This window comes from Candidozyma auris, chromosome 3 (genome assembly GCF_003013715.1).
Source record: "Candidozyma auris chromosome 3, complete sequence".
Taxonomy (NCBI): Eukaryota; Fungi; Ascomycota; class Pichiomycetes; order Serinales; family Metschnikowiaceae; genus Candidozyma; species Candidozyma auris.
The window spans coordinates 41,635-63,982 of record NC_072814.1 but is presented as its reverse complement, the minus strand read 5'-3'; the positions used below and the strand labels follow the sequence as shown (position 1 = coordinate 63,982).

Genomic DNA, 22,348 nt, shown 5'->3' with positions numbered 1-22,348 from the left:
AGAGCATAGTGTCTTGAACCCTTTTCTTCCTACCGTTGCTTTCTTGCCCCTGTTTATCACCGTTTCTAACTTCATTAAGGAGGAAGGCTCTGTTACTTTCTCTCTGGCCTCCTTTTCTTCGGGGTTGCTTCCTCGCCCTGTGGGAAGGGGATTCTAATGAAGCATGGTAAGGGTCTAAGTTGGAGGAGAAATCAATCTGCTCCTTGTCAGTGTCTTTTGGAATGATTGCATCGTAATATACCGCGGATTTTTGACCAAATTGTAATATGCACCGAATACTCATCTAGGTAAAATTGAAATCTGATTAAAACTTGAGAATCACGGACTTACCAGATTTCAGGTGATTTGATATATATGTTTAAAACGGATCAAAAAGTACAAAGTGGCTCTGTGGCCGAGCGGTCTAAGGCGGCAGACTCAAGTTCTGTTATCGTAAGATGCGCGTGTTCGAATCACGCCGGAGTCATTATTTTTTTATCTTTGGTATCTGCTAGAATACCTTGTATAAAATTGTAGGGCTCATTTCCTTCTATTAAACTCTGCTTGTGCTCCTGGGGATGCTTTGTCAAAGATATCCTTTCATGGTGGCTCACTCATAGAATATGTCTTCATTCCACACATGTTGTTCAAGCCTTGATTGTTTTCTCCCTTAAACTGCCACTGCATCAACATTTGGTTTGGGGCTGTAGGTTTGTTTCCAGATGGCTTCGATCTCTTGGCTGAATTGTTAGATTCTTTGGGATTGCTTGAAACTTAAGATTCGAGGATACGATCAGGTTCACCAAGATAAGCAAGAATTTTGGTTTGCATTTCTAGAAGAGTTTCTCTGTGTTGGGCAGAAATAAAGACCCAAAAATATCACCTGTATATTCTTTGAGAACTTCTTCGTAGTTCTGACGTTCTAATTCAGTCAAGAGGTACATCAACCTCTGGTCAGTCCACCTGTTTACTTCGGCATTATTTGCAACCGCATATGTTATCCAGTCAAAAGCATAACCTCTGTCATACTTAAGAGCGGTAACAATATTCAGATAAGGCAGCCTCTTGGGTCTTCTATATGATCGACACTTGGCTATTCTTCGTGACATTTAATCTTTTCCACATCTCTCTTCAATCGCCTTCATAATGATGGCAGAACTAGATCCACAATCATGGGCGGAGAAAAGCCTTAAATGTTTCGTATCGTCTAACAAGGCTCAATTGATATAGAATATGAGTCTCTTTACTTTATTTAGTTTGTCACTCGGAATATCGTTGCAGTTTTTGACGGATTGTTCAACGTATTTCATGCCCAACTTGCCTTGAAATACGTGTTTCAAAACGACACCAATTTTGCTGGCAACGTTTTAATGACCTTATTGACAAAGTATTTTGCTTCGTCGAAGTTCCAAACATTTTATAGTTTAACCTGAAGATGAACACCTTTTCTACCAACTCGTTGACATTCAACACGTAATCTACGTCAGACGTGTTGAAGTGATGAGTGGAAGCTGTGGAGACAACATTCAGAGCAACTGAGGGAACTTCAGGTGCCTGAGTCTCAGAGGCGGCAGAGTAGTCAGATTTTATAGTTAGTTAAACAGACCTGTCCATGAGACAGGTATGCCATGTTTATAGTAATTAACGGAACGTCTAGACCTTTCCAAAGCGGCCTCCCGACGTGCCTGCTCTTCTAAGAGCACATACTGGAATAGACAGCACGAAATGCTGCCTATGCTTTTTTTTTGATGAATACATTGACTATGCTCTTATAGACCAGGACTAACACGGTCTGGTGTGCATATAAAAAGCTTTGGTACTGTATATACGGTCTTGTTCTCTATGTGCACGACCAATTCATTTCATTAAATGTATACACTGGCATGCTTATTTCTTTATATGCAGTTACAGTGGCCGAGTGGTTAAGGCGACACCCTGCTATTCCGCAGCCTAGGTGTTGGGCATTGCCTGCGCAGGTTCGAATCCTGTCTGTGACGTGATTTTTTTTTGCAGTTCTCCAAAATACTTCAAATTTGTTTCTAATAAACCCTACATAATGCCTTGTTTTGGTTTCACCAATTCTCTAATTCTCTATTCGTAAGAGACCATGCTCGACGACTGCTGATGGGACGACAGAAGCCAGATTTCTATCAACGAATTGTACCACAACTGCTGCTCCTCATTGAGATCTGTGACTACTCCCCTGTTCGGCAGACTCGTGGTGCCCACAATATCGTAAGCACACCAGTAGTCATCCAGAGACCCAAACAGACTTTCCTGCACCCACGGCAACTCCACCAATTGATCTCTGTTGTATATTCTTTCGTCAACAACAATCGGCCGGAGAAGAGTTTCAATCCTCAATGGGTTTCTCTTGAGCTTCTGCTCGTGGATAGTATAGTCTACTTCTGACAGAGTGGTCTTAGTCAGGTACTTTTCCTTTAGCGCCACGTTGAAGTCTGGTAGCACTCTGTTTTCTATCTGATGGGTTGTCACCAATAATAACGTGGTATCGTCCACCTCGGATAGCTGCGCCCAAGAGCTTGAACACAATTCCCTGCTAGGAGGTCCAACTTGAACATTTTCCGGTGGAGTCAATAGCCCAGCAGCAATTGCAAAGTGAGGGTTGAAAGGGACGTACTCAATATTGCCGGCAAGCTCTTGTCCTAGCCATAGACTTTCGAAATTGTCATTTCTAAAGTCATATTTAGCCCGAATAATGGGGTAGTAATGAAGGGCAGCAGATATGAGAAGTCCCGAAAGAGCCTTCAGCTTATCGACAACGAACATCGAAGTGTCAAGGAGCTGAGTGTAGCTTTCACTTCTTACCCTTTTGGTGAACAGGTTCCTGGAACGTTTGACTCCAAAAGCTAGTGTCTCATTTGATCCCACATCTGCCAACTGGTTGACTAGGTCGTTGGTCTCAAAGTATCCCGGCGGATACTTTGTCAACTTTTGTTCCTGTATTGCTCTACTCTTGTAGAACTTGGTACCGTGGTTTTTAACATCGGAACTATCAAGAACGTGCAAAAAGTCCCTTGTGAGTGGTATGGTCTGGGTTGAAAGAACGATAGCTCTCTGGAATGAGCAAAGTAAAGGTGCAAGAGTCATCGTCAAAGGATCCGAGAGGGTAAAGAATCGTTTATCTATGGCACGTTCTAAGTAGACAAAACGAATATTCTGTTTGGGAAGGTCGACTTTTTCTTTGCTTGATTTCCCTAAATATCTCAAATATGACTCAGGCACCTTCATATCATCTCTTTTTGCTGCCAGTATTAGGTCATCCTTGAGGTCCTTTCTCACGGGCTTATCGTCCATCATCACTATCTCTATGGGTAGTGTATTATTTGTGGCACGAAGGACTTTTATCATTCTGACTGCTCTAACAAGTTGCTGACTTCGTGAACCCCTAGGTAGAATGGGGATCACGATTCCGTCTCCCTGATCCATTCGCATCAACAGCTTCACGAAACACAAATCGTCAGAGCGAACGCTCGAATCTGGACTGGACCCACAGAAATCAATTCTTGGAAGCTCGCCCAGTAGAAAAGGAAGTAGAGTGGATGTAGCTTTTTCACAAAGCTTGGCCTGTCTTGATAAGCTTTTGGTGTTTTCCAAAAAGCACTTCCCAAACGCCCTCATATGAGCCATATCGTTCACGAAACCTTCTTCGAGTCTGCTGGCCTCAGCTGATTTCTTGTAGAACTTCTCCAAGAGCAATAATTCATAATTTTCAGCAAACCTTTGATGTTTTCGGCGAGTCTCCTTCCGGTATATCCTTCCAGCCTCTCTAAGCCATTTTGTTTTCTTAAATAAAAGACCATCATGCTCGTGGGAAAACTGTTCTTCAAGCCCTGGTCTGTTCAATTTGGACATCTGGCGAAAATATGAAACACACTTGCTTTCCAAATTGTCGTTTTCCTTCACTTGTATGCTGTTGCTATACTGCTTTCTGCGCTGCAAGATGTTGAGGTGCTCTAGTGGAGGTGAAGCATCGGTGCTGCCGAACTTGAAGAAGAACACAACCACAAGGATTAGAAGAGCAAGAAATACAACCCTTCTTTTTGGCTTAAATCGTAGCATTGCTTGTGGTATAGTATTGATCCGCGTAGAAGGTAAACAGAGTGCGATGTAAGACACATAGAGTGGGGCAGTTATAGTGAGATACTTACAGAAGAACAGAAGGTGGCAGAGCTTACGGTAGAAATATGTATTGTTGCTTTGAATCTACGAGTCTGAAGGATGAGTTTGTATAATAGAAGTTTGAATGATAGTACCTTAAGTTGAAGACTCGGTACGTCCCCCCACTTGAATTGTGTCAGATGTGTACACTTTGGTTGTATCTGCTGAGTGATCCTTGTGAGCCTCTTCGAATCACTCAGTAATCAAGTAGCAGCCAATCCTGATCAATCCATGGAGATGTTACGTAGATCTTCATTGAGCGCTGACTTATCTGGCTCTAGTTGCTTTCGAGACTCCTCAGTCATCGTAGATTCCTGTGGCACTCCCGCCTTCTTGTGGCCTGCACTTGCAGGAGTCATGATGTCGAAGTCGAAACCTGGAGCCACTTTACGCTGTACGCTCTTGAGCCATTCCTCGTACTTCTGTATTGCCCTTTTTTTCTCTTCCAGATCGAACTTTTCTTTTTTGAACTTTTGGAGATCGGCAATCCACGCCTCGATGTCTTCTTTGTTTATTGTCACTTCAGGCGGTATTACGCTTGCCGGAAGGTTAGGGATCAACTTGGCATAATTTGTGTTGAGGGTGATGGGTTTAGGTGGTTGGAACGCAGGATTCTTAATGAGCGGCACCTGCTGTAGCAACGGGTCAGCTAGGCATTAGTATGTGGAGCCAGATTGTGTGCATATCTATAAGAACGTGGACATACGTGCATCGGTGTCATCCATGGAGGAGGAAGAGAAGTTACTGGGCAAAGTGAGGTTGGATATGTATAGACACACATATAGTGCGACTAGCATTGCGGTACAGTCGTCTTGAGCTACTACCTTAGCCACCAGTGGTACTACATCGAAACGTCGTCTTATCTTTTGCGTTATTCGTATTGTATAGTACACAGCTCACAGCCCGAGCTTATAATGCCTGCTTGCTATTTTCTGTTCGTCTAGTTGTCCTTGTAGTGACGGATTAAAATGTAGGCGTTTTCTTGCTTCAAGTTCGACAACGAACGGTAGCCACCCTCCAAACGCATCAACAAACCTCCAAACGAGATGTAGACGGCCATCTTGTCGTTATCCTGGCTTTCTTCGAACTTGTACACTGTGCCAAACATCACGTAATCGTAGTCATCCGCCAACGAACGGTCTCCTCTCTTTGGCGGCCTCCAGGACCCGTTGGAGGTAATCATAGAATCTTCATTGCCCAACGAAGAGGCCAATGTGATCGTCAAAGAATCGCTCTCCTTGACAGGGAACAATTCGCTGTTGATGTCCAAGGTGATCTTGATATCCTGGGCGGTGGACGACTGGCCCTCAATACGGCTGACTTTGTTGTATCTTCCGTGGTCGACGGAGTCGACATTGAACATATCCTCAAACAAGATCCCGGACATCTTTGGTAGATTTAGTGTAGCGTTTGGAGACTTTGATGGATGAGGATATATTGAGATTTTTTCGATGCCTTGTTGTCGGTGGATCACGTGGATAGTCACGTTCTCACTACCGTACTCAGTTTGTTTCTAAATTAACCTGTTGAGACATTAGCAGATCTACCGCTTCGCCTCGACCCCTACAATCATAAAGAAACGTACACACACAAACTTCTCTCGCTATGGAAAAATATCAAGATGAGCCCGTTGTCGCCATGGCAACCCACCCTCAAGTATCCTCCCAGCGCAGCAGAGCTCGCAAGGTGCTAACCTACATTACCATCCTTCTCATGCTTATTGGTGTGTTGTATTACTTTGCAGACTACGAGTACTACAAGAGTATTTTAGCGTCAGCTTCTGAGAAGCTCCACATGCACTGTGGCCACAGGCTCGAAAAAAGAAAGGAGTTTATGGACCAGATCGGATTCCGTGTGTTAGTGGGCATTGGTGTGTTTGCCGTATTGAATGTGATTGTGATCACCGTTCACCACATTGTCCAGAAAATAGCCAGATCAACAAATTCTTATAAGACTATTGACCATGTTGTGTCTCCATTTTGAAGGCTTTATCTTATGCTACCGCACAGCACATCCCATATCTTGAGATAGGTCAAGACGTCTCCCCATTTTTAGTTCTTTTGCTGTCATTTGAGGAGTTGCACTCCTAAAATCGTTTCTCGGTGATGGCATATATAAGTTGAAATAGGACATACATTCAGTCTATTGCAGCAGTAGTTTCCCACAAATCTCTCTCACTATGCACTTGAGTCGGCCATCCGAGTTCTGTTCTAGTCAAAATCTACTGTGGCCCATTGCTAACTGAAATTATTTTAAACACCCCCCCAGTGTGGTTGATTTTTACCCACTCTATGATCCTTATCTCTTCCTTCGTCGGCCAGTGAGATAGTGCAGGTTGCTCACTCGATAAGAGACCCGCCTTAAAATTGATGCCTCGATGGCCTCAGAAACCACCCTTGCTTTTTTTTGCCAATGGACACCTCACACCTAAAAAAATCCTTCAAGTAGGCTGTGCCATCTTCTGGTGCCTCCTCTCTGCTGGAGTCGTTTTTGGCTTTGCTGCCTTGAAGCCTGTCCTAATCAGCCAAGGAGTATATCTGGAAAGATGCAGTGTCTCCACTACAGATTCGAAGATCCCGTGCACTGAGCAAGACTTAGCACTCAATTTGTTGTTTACCATAGCTTGTATGGTCACCAACATCTCTGCATTGCCTGTGGGCTATATTTTGGATCTCTATGGACCAAAAGTCACAGGTATCATTGGCTCGCTCATCTTGCTCCTTGGTTCAACGACTATGATGTATGCTCCTGTGGTGCATTTTGCTGATTTTTATCTTCTTGGTTACACGTTGTTGGCATTGGGTGGACCTTTTGTGTTTATCTCAAGTTTTCAATTGGCAAACTCGTTTCCGAAAAATTCGGGTACCATATTGGCCCTTCTCACGGGCGCCTTCGACACATCGTCTGCTTTATTCTTGGGCTACAGATTGCTCTATACAAATGTTATCGAATTGCCAATTTCCAGGTTCTTCTTATACTACCTGGTTGTACCTATCTTTATTTTCGTCTGTCAGACTACCATTATGCCTTCAACTTCATACAAGACAGTGGGAACTTTGGCAAAAATTGCTGAAACGGCCATTGACGAGTCTGGTAGACCGTTGGATCTGGACAGATTATTGCCGCAGGACAGAGACATTGAGGCAGAGGCGGTCGAGCAACCCACCATGTCTGAGACTACTAGTTTATTGATGAGAAAGGCGTCGTTTGGTGTTCATGAGGTTGACAGACGAAGGGGCCTGAATGTTCTGAGAGCTTCTAGATCCTCCGTCAAATCCGTCTACGAGATCGACGCGGACGACAAGCTCTTTGAGTCCACTGGTGGAGTGTATGGTATTTTGCATGGCTATAGCGTGAATGATCAGCTCAAGTCCCCTTGGTTCTATCTAATGGTTGTTTTTACAACGATTCAAATGCTCAGAATCAATTACTTTGTGGCAACTGTGAGGGCACAGGAACTCTACCTCTACAAGGGCGACCAAGATCTCGCAATCCGCATCAACCACTTCTTCGACATTGCATTGCCACTTGGAGGAATTTGTGCCATTCCCTTCATTGGCCTTTTACTTGACAACTTGACGACTCTCTCTGTCTTGTGGATTCTTTCGATTACGTCAGTAGCAGTTGGAGTCTTTGGTCTTATGTCGTGGCTCCCAGGTACTTACGCAGGCATAATTCTTCTTGTCGTTTACAGACCATTTTACTACACAGCAGTTTCCGACTTTTGTGCTAAGGTCTTCGGCTTTGAGACCTTTGGTACAGTGTACGGTATGATCATTTGCATTTCGGGTATTTGTAACATATTGCAACAGTTTCTCGATCGAGTCACACACGTGTACTTCAATATGAACCCTGGTCCCGTAAACTTGGTCTTAACGGTTTTGACAGCAGTCTTTGCTTTGGCAATTATCCTCTTTGTGAAATCACAGGAGTTGCAAATGAAGAGGAGAAATCTAGAATTGGAGGCGCAAAACGCCTCCCTCCAGTCTATTCCACATTGACACTGTACAAAGCCATGCATTCTGTTCATATAAAATAGAACTTCATATTCATTTACATCATTACTTACTTGGTTCTTCTTCTTAGGCGACTCTCCCTTTTGGCCTCCTTTGCCGTAGTATCGACGTCAAGGGCAGGTAGCTCCTGAACAATCTGCTGATTAGAGGCATGGTCAACTTCGTCGTTGACTTGGCTAAGAGAATCTTTTTTCATGCCCATACTGAAGGGCGCCTCACCTGACAAAGGGAGTTTTGCCTCAGAAATTCCACTCCAGATTTCTTCCTTCGACATGTTTACTTCTTCTCCTTTTGCTTTTTGGCCTTCTCTTCTTTCTCGACTTCTCTTCTGGAGCCCTTGATAAGTTCTAAGTGACCCACACGACTAGCAATCAACTTTTCTGTTCCAGCCAGCCCACTGAGAGATTTCAGGAGTTTGAAAGCCTGTTTCGCTGAAGCCTTCTTTGGCTTAATGATCTTGGGAGCAGCAGAACGAGGGTTTTGCTGCTTTTTGGTAACTCTAGTTTTAGCTTTGCTTCTAAGCTTAAGGTTACCTTGTGCCATCAATGAAGAATGTGGTTATAGTGGTTTGAGATAAGGTTTCTGCAGGAGATGAGATAGGCACTAAAGGTGGATGATGCCATATGTTACGAAGGACGACAATTTTAAGAAAAAAAAATGCACTCGAAACAAATGTTCGTCGATGTCAGAGTGCTTATTCATCTTATTTTCAATTTATCTGATCCAAACTCAGGAAGTTTGCAAGCAGTTGTTAAATCGTACTTATTGTAGCAGAAACAAGACAAAAAATCTCGAAAAAATCATCCCACAGTTTTTCGTGTTAACCAAAAAATGAACTTTCTTCATCACTTCCCGAGAAATTACAAACTTCAGTGAAAGCTTCGCCTTGTCCATGTCGTCTGCTACTCTATGCCCTCTAGAGTAGACCATGCGCAGTGAGTGGAAGACTTAATTAGGCACCAGCTCCTAATTCCACTACACTATGGCAGTACCACGAAACATACAATGAGCAAAATCTCATAGACGAAATTAAACTGCTAAATAAAGTGTCATAAGCAACTCAGATGATAAACCTTCTTCATAACCACATCCAAGTTTTTTTCTTTCCTTTTGTCTCTCTGTGTCTCATTAATGCAACTCTGACTCTGTTGATTCGCGAACAGGCATCAAATTTCCGGTGCCTCATCACCGTCTCTCAGCTTAGTTGATCTACCCTTCCTGAACCTTTCAGGTCCAATCTGCTCCGCAAATTTTCCCTTTGATCATAAAAGGGGTCCACAGATTATGAGTGACTTTCTCATCTTGCCTGGGCCGCAGGCCTTGTCGAAATTCAGAGTTTCCAACTTGGTGCAAGAGTTGGAGAAGAACTTGAACCAGCATGGAGTCATCGCCAGCGTTCTGTCCGCATACACCCACTATGTGTCTTTGAAGGAGGATTTGACTCCTGCTCAATTGCAGTTGACGCAAATCTTGTTGACTTATGACTCTCCTGTTGATTTAGCCGTCGAGGCGAACAAGACGTTGCAGGAGTTGGTGGTCGTCTCTGGCGATGAGCAGGGCGCAGAACTGAAGTTTCTGGCTTTGAACAAGTCTACGGTGCTTGTAAGGGTCTTGCCCAGACCAGGTACGATCTCGCCTTGGTCTTCGAAGGCCACTGATATCTCCAACATCGTTGGTTTGGGCGACAAGATTGAGAGAATCGAAAGAGGTATCAGTCTTTTGATCTCTGCCACCGAGGGGTTTGACTTGTTGCAGGCTTTGTCTTCTCGTGGTGGCGAGATCTTGACATCTGTCTACGACAGAATGACTCAACTGCTCTACATCAACGGCAACGCTCCCAAGCACGATGATTTGTTCGCTCACCACGAACCTAAACCTTTAGTTACCGTGGACATCACTTCGTCGCCTGAGAACCTTGCTAAAGCCAATGTCGAGCTTGGTTTGGCTCTTGACAAGGGCGAAGTGGACTACTTGATCAATGCCTTCACGAAAATCATTGGCAGAAACCCTACTGACGTTGAGCTCTTCATGTTCGCTCAGGTCAACTCTGAACACTGCAGACACAAGATTTTCAACGCTGACTGGACCATTGACGGCGTCAAAAAGGACTTGTCTTTGTTCAAAATGATCAGAAACACTCATAACAAAAACCCTCAGTATACTGTGTCTGCTTACTCTGACAACGCTGCAGTCTTTGAGGGCCCTATGGGTTACCTTTTCACTCCTGACTTCGTCACAAAGGAATGGACATCCATCAAGGAGAGCGTTTTCACTCTTGTCAAGGTGGAGACTCACAACCACCCTACAGCTGTGTCTCCATTCCCTGGTGCTGCCACTGGTTCTGGTGGTGAAATCAGAGATGAAGGTGCTGTTGGTCGTGGATCCAAGTCTAAAGCAGGTTTGTCTGGTTTCTCTGTATCTGACTTGAACATTCCTACGTTGCCTCAGCCTTGGGAGCGTGACATCGGCAAGCCAAAGCATATCGCTTCTTCTTTGGACATCATGATCGAGGCTCCAATTGGCTCTGCCGCTTTCAACAACGAGTTTGGAAGACCTGCCATCAACGGTTACTTCAGAACGTTAACCACAGAAGTGAAGAACCACAAGGGTGAAAACGAGTTTAGAGGTTTCCACAAGCCTATCATGTTAGCTGGTGGTATGGGTGCCATCAGACCTGATTTGGCGTTGAAAAACACTAAAATTACGCCCGGCTCTCACCTTATTGTTCTTGGTGGGCAGTGTATGTTGATCGGATTGGGTGGAGGTGCTGCCTCTTCTGTATCTTCTGGTGAGGGTTCCGCAGAGCTCGATTTCGCTTCCGTCCAGAGAGGTAATCCTGAAATCCAGAGAAGAGCCCAGCAGGTCATCGACGCTTGTGTCTCTCTTGGAGCTGAGAAGAACCCTATCCAGTCTATTCACGATGTTGGTGCTGGTGGTTTGTCAAATGCTTTGCCGGAGTTGGTTCATGACAATGACTTGGGTGCCAAGTTTGAATTGAGATCTATCTTGTCTCTCGAGCCTGGTATGTCTCCAATGGAGATCTGGTGTAATGAGTCTCAGGAGAGATACGTCATGGGTGTTGCTCCAGAGAACTTGGAATTGTTTAAGAGCATCTGTGAAAGAGAGAGAGCTCCATTTGCTGTTGTTGGCGAGGCCACTGAGGAACAGAGATTGGTGTTGACTGACTCTTTGTTGAAGACAACCCCTATCGATATTGACATGTCTGTCTTGTTCGGTAAGCCACCTAAGATGTCGAGAGAAGCTGCTACCCAGAACTTGCAGTTGACTCCTTTCACCACGTCCGGCTTATCCATTGAGGAATCCGTGCAGAATGTTTTGCAGCTCCCAGCTGTGGGCTCTAAAAATTTCTTGATCACCATTGGTGACAGATTTGTCACTGGGTTGGTGGACCGTGACCAGATGGTTGGCCCTTGGCAAGTTCCTGTTGCTGATGTTGGTGTGACTGCAACCTCTCTCGGTGACACTGTCTTGGTGACTGGTGAAGCCATGGCTATGGGTGAAAAGCCAACTTTGGCCTTAATCTCTGCCTCTGCTTCCGCCAAGATGGCTGTCGCTGAGTCGTTGCTCAACATCTTTGCTGCTGATATCCCTGCCCTCGATAGAGTGAAATTGTCTGCCAACTGGATGTCTGCAGCTTCACACGATGGCGAGGGCGCCAAGTTGTACGAGGCTGTTCAAGCTGTTGGTTTGGACTTGTGCCCTGACTTGGGAGTCTCCATTCCAGTCGGTAAGGATTCGATGTCTATGAAGATGAAGTGGGATGATAAGGAAGTCACTGCGCCTTTGTCGTTATGTATCACTGCATTCGGTCCTGTCACGAACACATCCAAGACATGGACGCCTCAGCTCAAGTTTTCTGGAGAGGACACCGTCTTGGTCTTGGTTGACTTGGCGAAGGATGTCAAGAAGGCGCTTGGCGGATCTGCTTTAGCACAGGTATACAAGGAAGTTGGTGATGTTGCCCCTACTGTTCACTCTCATGAGCTCTTGAAGGGCTTTTTGGAATCGTTGATTGCCTTACACAAAAATGTTGACGTCTTGGCTTACCACGACAGATCCGAGGGTGGTTTGCTTACCACTGTTGCTGAGATGGCATTTGCTGGAAGATGTGGTGCCCAAATCAACCTTCCAGAGAGTGAGGACGCATTGACCGAATTGTTCAACGAAGAACTTGGTGCTGTCTTCCAGATCAGATCGTCTGACCTTGAGAAGTTCGTCAAAGTCTTGGGCGACAATAATGTCGGTGAGAAATATGTATCTGTGATTGGTAAGCCAACCAAGGAGCAAGTTATTCAGTTCAAGCAGAACGGTGAAACTGTCTATGAGAACACAAGAGCTACCTTGCAAAAGTTGTGGAGCAACACCTCTTTCCACATACAGAAGCTCAGAGACAATCCACAAACAAGTACTGAGGAATACGAGGCCATTGCTGACGACGCAGACCCTGGTTTGTCGTACCTGTTGACATTCGATCCAAAGAACTTCAACATCCCTCAAGGTGAGAAGAAGCCCAAGGTGGCTATTTTGAGAGAACAGGGTGTGAACTCGCAGCAGGAGATGGCTTGGTCTTTCTCTCAGGCCGGTTTCGATGTCTACGATGTGCACATGTCCGACATCTTGAATGGTAAAGTTACTTTGGATGAGTTTACGGGCTTTGCCGCCTGTGGTGGTTTCTCGTACGGTGATGTGCTCGGTGCTGGCGCTGGTTGGGCCAAGTCTGTATTATTCAACGAAAAGGCCAGAGAGGAGTTCAGAAAGTTCTTCAATGACAGAGATGATACTTTCGCCTTTGGTGCTTGTAACGGTTGTCAGTTCTTGAGCAGAATCGCTGAGTTGATTCCAGGGACCGAGCACTGGCCTACTTTCGAGAGAAACTTGAGTGAACAATACGAAGCCAGATACGTTATGGTGGAAGTTGAAGCATCTCAGGACAACAAGTCTATCTTTTTGCAGAAGCTCAAGGGCTCGAAGTTGCCTATTGTAGTTGCCCATGGTGAAGGTAGAGCTGCCTTTGAGGACCAAGCAAGACAAGAGGCTTTCATCAATGACGACAAGCAGTCTGTGATCAGGTACGTTGACAACTACGGTAATGTCGCCAAGACATACCCATTCAACCCTAATGGGTCACCTGAAGGTATTGCTGGTATTTCAAATGCCAACGGCAGAGTGTTGGCGATGATGCCTCACCCAGAAAGAACCACGAGATTAGAGTCTAACTCTTACTACCCATCAGAGAAGTACGCCGAGTGGGAAGGTTACGGTCCATGGATTGGTTTGTTCAAATCCGCCAGAGAATGGGTCGCTGAAAAGTTTTAGGAATACACTTGTACGATAGAAATCAAATACACGAAAGACAAGAGGAAGCGTACATAAGTAGTCGAAGAGGGAGAGACCAAAAAGTTAGGGTTTTTTCGCAGCCAAACTTAGTCATGTGCTCTGAGTCATATGACCAAATTTTTTTCGGAGCTTTGAGGTCGTGCACGCGCCTAAATGTGCTAGTAGAAAATTTTTCAGCTTTAGTAGTGAAAAATTTCTCAATCAACTCCAACAACTACAATAATGTCTGCTCAACAGATCTTGTCCAAGAAGAGAAAGCTCGTCGCTGACGGTGTCTTCTACGCTGAATTGAATGAATTCTTCACCAGAGAGTTGGCCGAACAGGGTTACGCTGGTGTCGAGGTCAGAAAGACCCCAACCAAGTTGGAGGTTATTGTCAAGGCCTCCAACACCCAGGGTGTCTTGGGTGAGCAGGGTAGAAGAATCCACGAGTTGACTTCTATGATCGTCAAGAGATTCAAGCTCTCCCCTGAGGGTATTGTCATCTACGCCGAGAGAGTCGAGGAGAGAGCCCTCTCTGCTGCTGTCCAGGCTGAGGCCTTGAAGGCCAAGTTGTTGGCTGGTTTGCCAATCAGAAGGGCCGCCTACGGTGTCTTGAGATTCGCCATGGGTGCCGGTGCCAAGGGTGTTGAGGTTGTCATTTCTGGTAAGTTGAGAGCTGCTAGAGCCAAGTCTCAGAAGTACTCTGACGGTTTCATGATCCACTCTGGTCAGCCAACCAAGGACTTCATTGACACTGCCATCAGACACGTTTTGATGAGACAGGGTGTTTTGGGTATTAAGGTCAAGATCATGAGAGACCCAGCCAAGAACAGATTCGGTCCTAAGGCCTTGCCAGATGCCGTCAAGATTGCCGAGTACAAGGACGAGGACGAGGTTGTTCCTGCCCCAACCGTCAAGGTTTACAAGCAGGAGGCTGAGGAGGCCCCAGCTGCTCCAGCTGCTGCTCAGGCTGCTCCTCAGGCTGCTGCCTAAGTGTAAATGTACTTTATAATACATACCTTGGATGCCATAATTGTAGACAGGTGTCAAACGAAATTCTGGTTAGTAGAAAGACGTGAATAGTACTAAAAGTAGAGATTCCAGTGAGTGTCGAAGAAGGTGTGCTTACAAAGTGAAAAGCTTCTGAACTCACAATGCAAAACAGAGAGCTCAATGGCAGATGAATAATGGATCCAAGCTAAACTATCCAATTACTTGATGCACATCAACGGAGTGAGTCTGCTTGTAGTTTTCACCGGTGATCGGGCGACGGGTTCCGTTGTTAAACTCTTCGGCAATGTGAGTCCGAAAGCTCCTCAATCGGTTGCAAAAAAAAGCAGGTATGAATCTCGGCCCGACGGATGACTCAAATACGAAGTCAAACGGAATAACGTTTACAAAAACATCCCACAATTACATTTGCCCAGATATTTTACCGAGAGTCATGCTTTGATGGAATGAGTAAGTCCCCACAAAGTGGCCCGATAAGCGTTGGCCAATTGTGGGCTGAGGATAATCGCAAAGAAGGAAAAAAAAAAACTGGACGGGGAGATGGGCGTGGGATCCATCGGAGCGCGACAATGTCGTGGCTACCTCAGCAAGGGTTCGAGTCAAACCGGGCACACGTAGTGATATCGACATAAAAGTTACATGGATTTGTTCAGAGTAATGTCAAGAAGATGACTTTGTTGTTTTTTTAGGTAGAAAGAGCTTCAAAGGTGGGTATTGATGGGGTCATCTGGAGCTGGTGCCGCGACATTTTGCTCCTAGTGCGAATCATCGAAGCACTTAATAAATGTTTGACAGCTCACGGAATGTTTGAAACTGGAATAACAAGAACAAAAAGAATTGAAATAATAAATCCTAATATTCTGATTGATGCTGCCTTTGAATTCAACCTCTGCACACTGTGGATATTTGCTATCAATACTTCACTTGACATCGTCACGGATCATCTGGTTATATGCACAGATACGAGAATAAGCGCGGAGGAGCATGAAAAGTGCTAGGGAAGCTGTTTTCCATGGTGAAGTAGAATTGAGAAATTATTAAAAGTAAATCCCAGATTCTGCCAATGCGCATTCAACATCCCAGAATCTGACTATATTTTGTCTCGTTTTCTGCTTGGAATTTCCCCATCTTTTACCTCTGGCCGTTAAGCTGACGTCATCCGGATGAACGGACCTCGGTGCGAGGAAGCGTTTCGGAGTTTTTTCCCCAGACGCACCTTCCCTCGATTTCCCCGGAACTACACCTCCAGAGGAATATATAAGGAAGTCTCATTCTTGGAATTATACCCTTCTTCATACATTTCATTCCTAATCCTCATATCTTTTGCCATGGTCCCTCCAACATTTCTTGCTTTGTCCAACGACATCTCTGAGCCATTTGTCATCCCAGGCGTTTCACCTACTTCTCCTAAGGTCAGTGCCGCCTCCCCAACTGCCTTGAGCCCAGTTTCTGATGCCACCGTGGGAAGAGAAAGGGCAGTGTCCATCATCGAGCTCAGTTAAGCCAGCAAGCTTACGTTGAACATGCTCAGCTGAGCAAACTCGGCTCAATGGCTAGAGATGGCTTTGGTTAGAGATGACCAATAAATTCGAGAAGTAATTTGTCGATGACGATTACATGTATCACTACGATCCACTCACGATTTGCTAGGTTTCACGCTTTTTAGGCTACATGGTATACGAGTATATTTATATTACGAATGAACGTTTGCATGAAACGATTGTAGACATTTCAAACGAAAGATGACATCGTGATCACATTGAACTATATACGGCTTTTTACAAATAGTCAATTTAGGCACTCTCTTAAAGCTCCATTGAGCCAATTCATCAAGTCCAAATTGGGTAGAATTCGTTGTACTTTTTGGCGTAGTAAGCAGTGGACAAAGCACCCAACCCCAAAAGCACCAAAGGCACAGGTTTGGAGAAGTTTGTTGGGATCGATCTACCAATACCGGCTGCAAGCAAAGCAGTAGAGGCGCCCAAGGCGATCTCCAAACCCCAGTCACGGTTGTTCTTCAACAAGTAGCCAGCGGTGGCGTAAATGGCGCCGAAAGTGATGCCGGCAGCCAATGAAGGCACAGAGCCCTTACGGGCCCAGCCCATGGTGCCACCGACAACGCATAATCCAGAAAGCGTAAAAGCAGGGTGTTCCATTTGTAGTTCTGTTGGGAATTGACGAGATGGTAGTAGGTTTAAGGATAGAATATGAAGTCTCGGAAATGCGGCATGATTGGTGATTCGTGCACGTGATCCCCCTTCGTCGTTGAGTTTCTATGGAAGCAAGCTGGGGCAAAATTTAAAGTAATGTGGAGTAATTTTGGAATGTGTAAAGTTTTGCCTTTGACGCCTCACAGGCATTGTCGAGGTGTTGGCATCTAAGAGGATTGCATAAATTCGATGCTGAGTCGTGAAATGCTCAGGACGCATGGCTCGAGAGAAGGAGGAAACATTCGAGTCAATCCATATTTCACGATTGTAGAGATGCTATTTGAGAGGTCACAGAGTTTTTCAAGAAGATACTTTTCCCCAGCTAAGTGTTGTCGTTTAGGGGTCCTCCATTGGGTGCGAAAGAGCAACCACCTTGTGGCGCCCTGGAGAGCCCACGTTGCCAGTGGACATAAACAGTAATCCGTTGTAGGCAATTACGATTAAACGAAGAGTTGCAGAAAGCCCATCCTAAGACTTAGCATATTCCAAGTTCTCGTACTCAGAGTGTGTTGTAGATGACGTACGTCTTGGAGAGACAGAGAAGAACGGTAGAGTTGTACAGAAAACATCAGAAGAGGAGCCAACTCAAAATACACGCTTCAAAGTCAGCGTACGTCTTCAATTTGACTGAACCCCGAAGCGTAGTTCATAGCGTAGATCACCAACCCGGGTGCTACTTCTCACCCACTACCATAAGTATTGATGTTTCACATCAGCCAATCACCTCCGTATCCAACAATCATCCCTTCTCCTACGTATATCACGCATCAATGTTCCTATTGAGTGGAAATTCTCAAAGAATTCAACTACAGCGCAGCCGATCCGTCCTAACGCCTTTCCAACGCCTAGGAACCCTAGAACACCCGCCAATCAAGCTTCACCAAGCCGAATTTGGCAACTATCACCACAATTATCAACACTTTGTCTGGAGGGCGCTAGGCCTTTGAAGGTGGCGAGATGTTGTTCAGGCGGCCTTCCGAGCGATGCCCACACAAGTCATATGCCGAAACCCGAAGCACACCACCGTCACTAGACAAAGTGGGCGCCTTGGGGTCTGGTCTTTTCGCACTCTCTCCATTGATTGACTGATGTCGCTCGCGTCACGTGCGCCGCTGACGACGTCGACGGTTTGAGTGATATGTCTTAGAATTGGAAAAAAAAAAAGTTATATCATTGAAATTCACGCCGTCTCCAGCTCGTCCATCCACTTTGCTTCCATAATTGGGTGCTTCTGTGTGGGTGGAGGCCTTTTGTGTCTGGGGCGCTCCACGCGCTTGATACAACCAACGAATCCCAAGGAACGGGTGCGAGGCCACTTTTCCACAATGTAGGTCAATGCCAGCTGACCAGAATGTGATGAAAAGTGGCGAAAAGAAATGAACCGCAAAAGTTGCTCACTTTCGTAGCTCTCTATACCTCGAAAACATCGTATTTCCCTTTATCTATTCTTACCCTCCTCTCTTTCTTACAACCTCCTCCTTTCCGAGAGTAGTAGTGAATCGGAGGAGCCGCAACAAGGCAGGCTGGTGGTTCATACTCACACTCGACGAGCAGCAGAAAAAAAAATTTTTTGCTGCCACAAAAATTGCCCCTTTCCCACAACAACACACCTTCCTCCTTAGCGCTTCGTGACCTAGCCTTAGCTGCTATTCCCCAGATCTCCATTTCACATCCTCTCCCTATGAACCTTCTGTCGATATTACTGGACAACACCCCTCCGCCTCTGATGGTGTCGTTGGCGCTGGCGCCAGCGGGCCACGAGGCCCCAATCGAAGGATCCGCCAAACAGATGCCGCCTTCGTTGAATGTCACCCTCCATACTTCCCGCAACGGCTCTCTGGTGAAAAATGCCAATGGGCGTCTGTTGCACGATCTCCCTTACGCATCTGCCTCCATGGATAAGGACTACCTTGCCCGATTTGAGGCCAACATCAACGCCATCAACACGCTAGACGAAGCCTTGGTCAGCACATCGAAGGAGGTGACGTTGCAGCACGAGAAACACCACTTGCATACGCTTCTAAAAGCTACGGGCGATACCGCCAACAACTACGCCAACAGACTCACCACTGAGGCGCTTCTTTGTGACAGCAAAACGCCTCCGGCTCCCTCGTCTCTGTGGGGGTCTACACGCTACACTGCTCCTCAGGACGCTGTGGAGGCTCGAAGAGCTGCTCTTGAAGAGAACGCCAGGCGGTTTCTGAGTGTGGTGACTCCTGAGCCTGAGTTGAAAGAACCCGCCAAGGCCAAGACGAGCCGAAAGCGTAGCGGTGAGGAGATAGCATCAGAGAAAAAACGCAAGACGGAGGATCTGGTCGATAAGGGTTCTCGAGCCCGTGATGCGAAGGAGAATGGTCGCATCAAGATCAAGCAGTCGCTCAAGGAGGTCAACCCCGATGGCAAGGCAGCTTCAAATGGCCCAGACGACGAGAAGGGCTCTCCGCAGAAAGCGAAGGAGCTCAAGTCTGTCACCAAGCAATATGACAACACTTTTGTTGCCATCTGGAAAGACCTCTCGAGAAAAGACGGTCCCAAGGTGCTGCGTCTTATGCAACAGTCCAATCAAGCCAAACTCATCAATCTCAGGAAGACTGCCATCTTGGCTGCCAGAGAAGCCAAACGTTGGCAGCTCAAGAACAATAAGAACCAGAAGGACTTGACGTCGAAGGCCAGACGAGCCATGAGAGAAATGTTCAACTTCTGGAAACGCACTGACCGTCTAGAGCGTGACCGTCGGAAAAAGGAGGAGAAAGAGTTGATCGATAAGGCCAAACGTGAGGAAGAAGAGCGTGAGGCTAAGAGACAGTCACGTAAGTTGGATTTCTTGATCACACAGACAGAGTTGTACTCGCACTTCATTGGCAAGAAGATCAAGACCGACGAAATAGAGGGCACCGATGCCGATCCCAACCTACAAAACGATGAAAGAAAAAGAGACTGGGACAAATACCATGGTGTCAAGGGCGAATCACACGACTTCCGTCAGCTTGACTTTGATCAAGATGATGAAGACGCCTTACATAGAGCTGCTGCTGCCAACGCGCAAAGTGCTTTGGACGTGGCCAAGTCTCGTGCTCAGGCTTTCAATGACGACGAGTTCCGTAATCCCGACACTAATGGCGAGGAGATGAACTTCCAGAACCCAACGTTGATCGGTGACATGAGTATCACGCAGCCAGAGATGTTGAAGTGTACCTTGAAGGAATATCAAGTCAAGGGTCTTAATTGGTTGGCGAACTTGTACGAGCAAGGTATCAACGGTATTCTTGCCGATGAAATGGGTCTTGGAAAGACTGTTCAGAGTATTTCAGTCCTTGCGTATCTCGCTGAAACACATAACATCTGGGGTCCCTACCTTGTGGTGACCCCTGCTTCCACATTGCATAATTGGCAACAAGAAATTACCAAGTTCGTGCCAGGTTTTAAGGTTTTGCCGTACTGGGGAAATGCTAAAGATCGTAAAATATTGAGAAAGTTCTGGGACAGAAAGAGCTTACGTTATGATAAGGACGCACCATTCCATGTTCTTGTCACATCCTATCAGTTGGTTGTTGCTGATGCTCCATACTTCCAGAAAATGAAATGGCAGTACATGATCTTGGATGAGGCACAAGCTATCAAATCGTCGCTGTCTTCAAGATGGAAGTCTTTGTTGAGCTTTTCTTGTCGTAACCGTTTGCTTTTGACAGGAACTCCAATTCAGAATTCCATGCAAGAGCTCTGGGCCCTTTTACATTTTATCATGCCCTCATTATTTGACTCTCACGATGAATTCAGTGACTGGTTCTCGAAGGATATCGAAAGTCATGCTCAATCAAACACACAACTCAATGAACAACAGCTCAAACGTTTGCATGTCATCCTAAAGCCGTTCATGTTGAGACGTGTAAAGAAGAATGTTCAGAGTGAGTTGGGTGACAAGGTCGAGATAGATTTATTCTGCGACTTAACTAACCGTCAGCAAAAGTACTACCAGATGTTGAAATCACAAATTTCCATTATGGATTTGCTTGACGCTTCTAACAACACCGATGAAAGTACACAATCATTAATGAACTTGGTTATGCAGTTCAGAAAGGTCTGCAACCACCCAGATCTTTTCGAGAGAGCCGATGTTAGGTCGAGTTTCTCCTTTGGCTCATTTGCGGAGACATCATCTTTCCTTCGTGAGACCGACTTGGAGTTAGCTTACACCACTCGAAACCTGATACAATATGGCTTGCCAAAACTCGTGTATCATGACTTGTTGGTACCTAACGAGAACAGCAACAAAGGCTCTAAAGAGAAAATTTATGACATGTTCAGCATCTACAAGCCAGATAATGTGATTGATGATGAGTTGGACAACTTCGGCTTCTTGAAGTTCGTCAATACGTCTCCTCAGGAACTATATCAGCTTTCGAAAGCTGATTTGCTAAGGAGAGCGATTGCATTGAAAGACTACAGCGGCGCCTTCTTGGAGAAGGTCAACAGGTTGACATACGCTTATGATGATGATGACTTTATACCCCAAAGCAAGAGGTTACTCATTCGTGAGCAAAACGAAAAATTATGTGACATTAACAACTCCGTGCACTTAAAGAAGCTATACTCAATTAGGGATATTGTGTACGAGGATATGTACATCAATGTTCTTCCTCCAGCAGCTGAACCCAATGTTGCCGCGACTCCAATCGAGATGGATTGCAGCAACATGTCTTTCAATCATATGAAGCAAGATATCTTGTTCGACCAGTCAATTCGCTCCAGCCTTGCACCAATGACCTTGAATGAGGAATATGACCTCATGAAGAGAAAGATCCCCGTGCCGGAGTATCCAAAGTCCAACATGTTACCTGAGCCCGTCAACAAATTTATCGACTATTCCAACATCCGTATGCCTTCTATGAACAGGTTTATAACGGAGTCGGGTAAATTGTCGATGCTAGACAAATTGCTTGACAACCTCAAGAATAATGATCACAGAGTATTGATATATTTCCAAATGACTAAAATGATGGATCTCATGGAGGAATACTTGACCTTCAGACAGCATAAATATATCAGACTCGATGGCTCTTCGAAGTTGGAAGATAGAAGAGACTTGGTGCATGATTGGCAAACGAAGCCAGAAATTTTTGTCTTCTTGCTCTCTACAAGAGCTGGTGGTTTGGGAATTAATTTGACTGCAGCTGATACTGTCGTCTTTTACGATTCCGACTGGAACCCTACCATCGATTCCCAAGCCATGGACAGAGCCCATAGACTTGGTCAAACAAAACAAGTGACAGTTTATAGACTTTTGACCAAGGGCACAATAGAAGAGAGGATGAGAGATCGCGCTAAACAGAAGGAACAAGTGCAGCAGGTGGTGATGGAAGGAAAGGCCTCATTCGGCAAGAAGAAGGAGGATGCTGCTACCAAGAAAAAAGATGTTGCCTTCCTCCTTTTGGGTGGTGAAGAGAACCCTGCCGAAACAAACACTCCTTCTGACGGAACCAGTACGAATACAGGTGACTCTACTCCTTCTGTGGAACCTATGAGTAAGACCCTTGAAGCAATGTATCATGAGGGCGAAGGACAGTTCTCTGGTACAATTACTCCTATGTCATGAGAGTTAATCTAGGTAAA

At 45.5% G+C, this 22,348-nt stretch overlaps 10 protein-coding genes and 2 non-coding genes across 12 annotated transcripts; 7 read left to right on the top strand and 5 right to left on the bottom strand. All coding sequences in view use genetic code 12, as the record gives it.

Annotated features, from left to right (window-relative positions):
• The first annotated feature begins 384 nt into the window (after positions 1 to 384).
• CJI96_0002656 lies at positions 385 to 466 on the top strand. The gene has a single exon. It is a non-coding gene; the product is annotated as a tRNA-Leu (tRNA).
• Positions 467 to 1,883: 1,417 nt separating this feature from the next.
• On the top strand, positions 1,884 to 1,976 carry CJI96_0002655. Its single transcript has one exon. It is a non-coding gene; the product is annotated as a tRNA-Ser (tRNA).
• A 94-nt stretch (positions 1,977 to 2,070) lies between these two features.
• MNT4 (Mnt4p) lies at positions 2,071 to 4,062 on the bottom strand (the record flags this gene model as incomplete). Its single annotated transcript, XM_029034195.2, has 1 exon — positions 2,071 to 4,062. The coding sequence occupies one exon, from the start codon at positions 4,060 to 4,062 to the stop codon at positions 2,071 to 2,073; it is 1,992 nt and encodes a 663-aa protein (XP_028889437.2).
• Positions 4,063 to 4,385: 323 nt separating this feature from the next.
• On the bottom strand, positions 4,386 to 4,886 carry MVB12 (Mvb12p; the record flags this gene model as incomplete). Its single annotated transcript, XM_029034194.1, has 2 exons — positions 4,386 to 4,810; positions 4,868 to 4,886. The coding sequence occupies 2 exons, from the start codon at positions 4,884 to 4,886 to the stop codon at positions 4,386 to 4,388; spliced, it is 444 nt and encodes a 147-aa protein (XP_028889436.1).
• Positions 4,887 to 5,101: 215 nt separating this feature from the next.
• On the bottom strand, positions 5,102 to 5,548 carry RPB8 (DNA-directed RNA polymerase core subunit RPB8; the record flags this gene model as incomplete). Its single annotated transcript, XM_029034193.1, has 1 exon — positions 5,102 to 5,548. One exon carries the CDS (start codon positions 5,546 to 5,548, stop codon positions 5,102 to 5,104), a length of 447 nt encoding a protein of 148 aa, XP_028889435.1.
• A 218-nt stretch (positions 5,549 to 5,766) lies between these two features.
• CJI96_0002651 (uncharacterized protein) lies at positions 5,767 to 6,144 on the top strand (the record flags this gene model as incomplete). The annotated part of the gene is made up of 1 exon (XM_029034192.1): positions 5,767 to 6,144. One exon carries the CDS (start codon positions 5,767 to 5,769, stop codon positions 6,142 to 6,144), a length of 378 nt encoding a protein of 125 aa, XP_028889434.1.
• A 644-nt stretch (positions 6,145 to 6,788) lies between these two features.
• On the top strand, positions 6,789 to 8,162 carry CJI96_0002650 (uncharacterized protein; the record flags this gene model as incomplete). The annotated part of the gene is made up of 1 exon (XM_029034191.2): positions 6,789 to 8,162. The coding sequence occupies one exon, from the start codon at positions 6,789 to 6,791 to the stop codon at positions 8,160 to 8,162; it is 1,374 nt and encodes a 457-aa protein (XP_028889433.2).
• Positions 8,163 to 8,453: 291 nt separating this feature from the next.
• CJI96_0002649 (uncharacterized protein) lies at positions 8,454 to 8,720 on the bottom strand (the record flags this gene model as incomplete). The annotated part of the gene is made up of 1 exon (XM_029034190.1): positions 8,454 to 8,720. One exon carries the CDS (start codon positions 8,718 to 8,720, stop codon positions 8,454 to 8,456), a length of 267 nt encoding a protein of 88 aa, XP_028889432.1.
• Positions 8,721 to 9,461: 741 nt separating this feature from the next.
• Positions 9,462 to 13,514, top strand: ADE6 (phosphoribosylformylglycinamidine synthase; the record flags this gene model as incomplete). Its single annotated transcript, XM_029034189.2, has 1 exon — positions 9,462 to 13,514. One exon carries the CDS (start codon positions 9,462 to 9,464, stop codon positions 13,512 to 13,514), a length of 4,053 nt encoding a protein of 1,350 aa, XP_028889431.2.
• A 243-nt stretch (positions 13,515 to 13,757) lies between these two features.
• On the top strand, positions 13,758 to 14,510 carry RPS3 (40S ribosomal protein uS3; the record flags this gene model as incomplete). Its single annotated transcript, XM_029034188.2, has 1 exon — positions 13,758 to 14,510. The coding sequence occupies one exon, from the start codon at positions 13,758 to 13,760 to the stop codon at positions 14,508 to 14,510; it is 753 nt and encodes a 250-aa protein (XP_028889430.1).
• Positions 14,511 to 16,357: 1,847 nt separating this feature from the next.
• CJI96_0002646 (uncharacterized protein) lies at positions 16,358 to 16,684 on the bottom strand (the record flags this gene model as incomplete). Its single annotated transcript, XM_029034187.1, has 1 exon — positions 16,358 to 16,684. One exon carries the CDS (start codon positions 16,682 to 16,684, stop codon positions 16,358 to 16,360), a length of 327 nt encoding a protein of 108 aa, XP_028889429.1.
• Positions 16,685 to 18,419: 1,735 nt separating this feature from the next.
• On the top strand, positions 18,420 to 22,331 carry CJI96_0002645 (chromatin-remodeling ATPase INO80; the record flags this gene model as incomplete). Its single annotated transcript, XM_029034186.2, has 1 exon — positions 18,420 to 22,331. One exon carries the CDS (start codon positions 18,420 to 18,422, stop codon positions 22,329 to 22,331), a length of 3,912 nt encoding a protein of 1,303 aa, XP_028889428.2.
• Between the last annotated feature and the right edge of the window lie 17 nt (positions 22,332 to 22,348).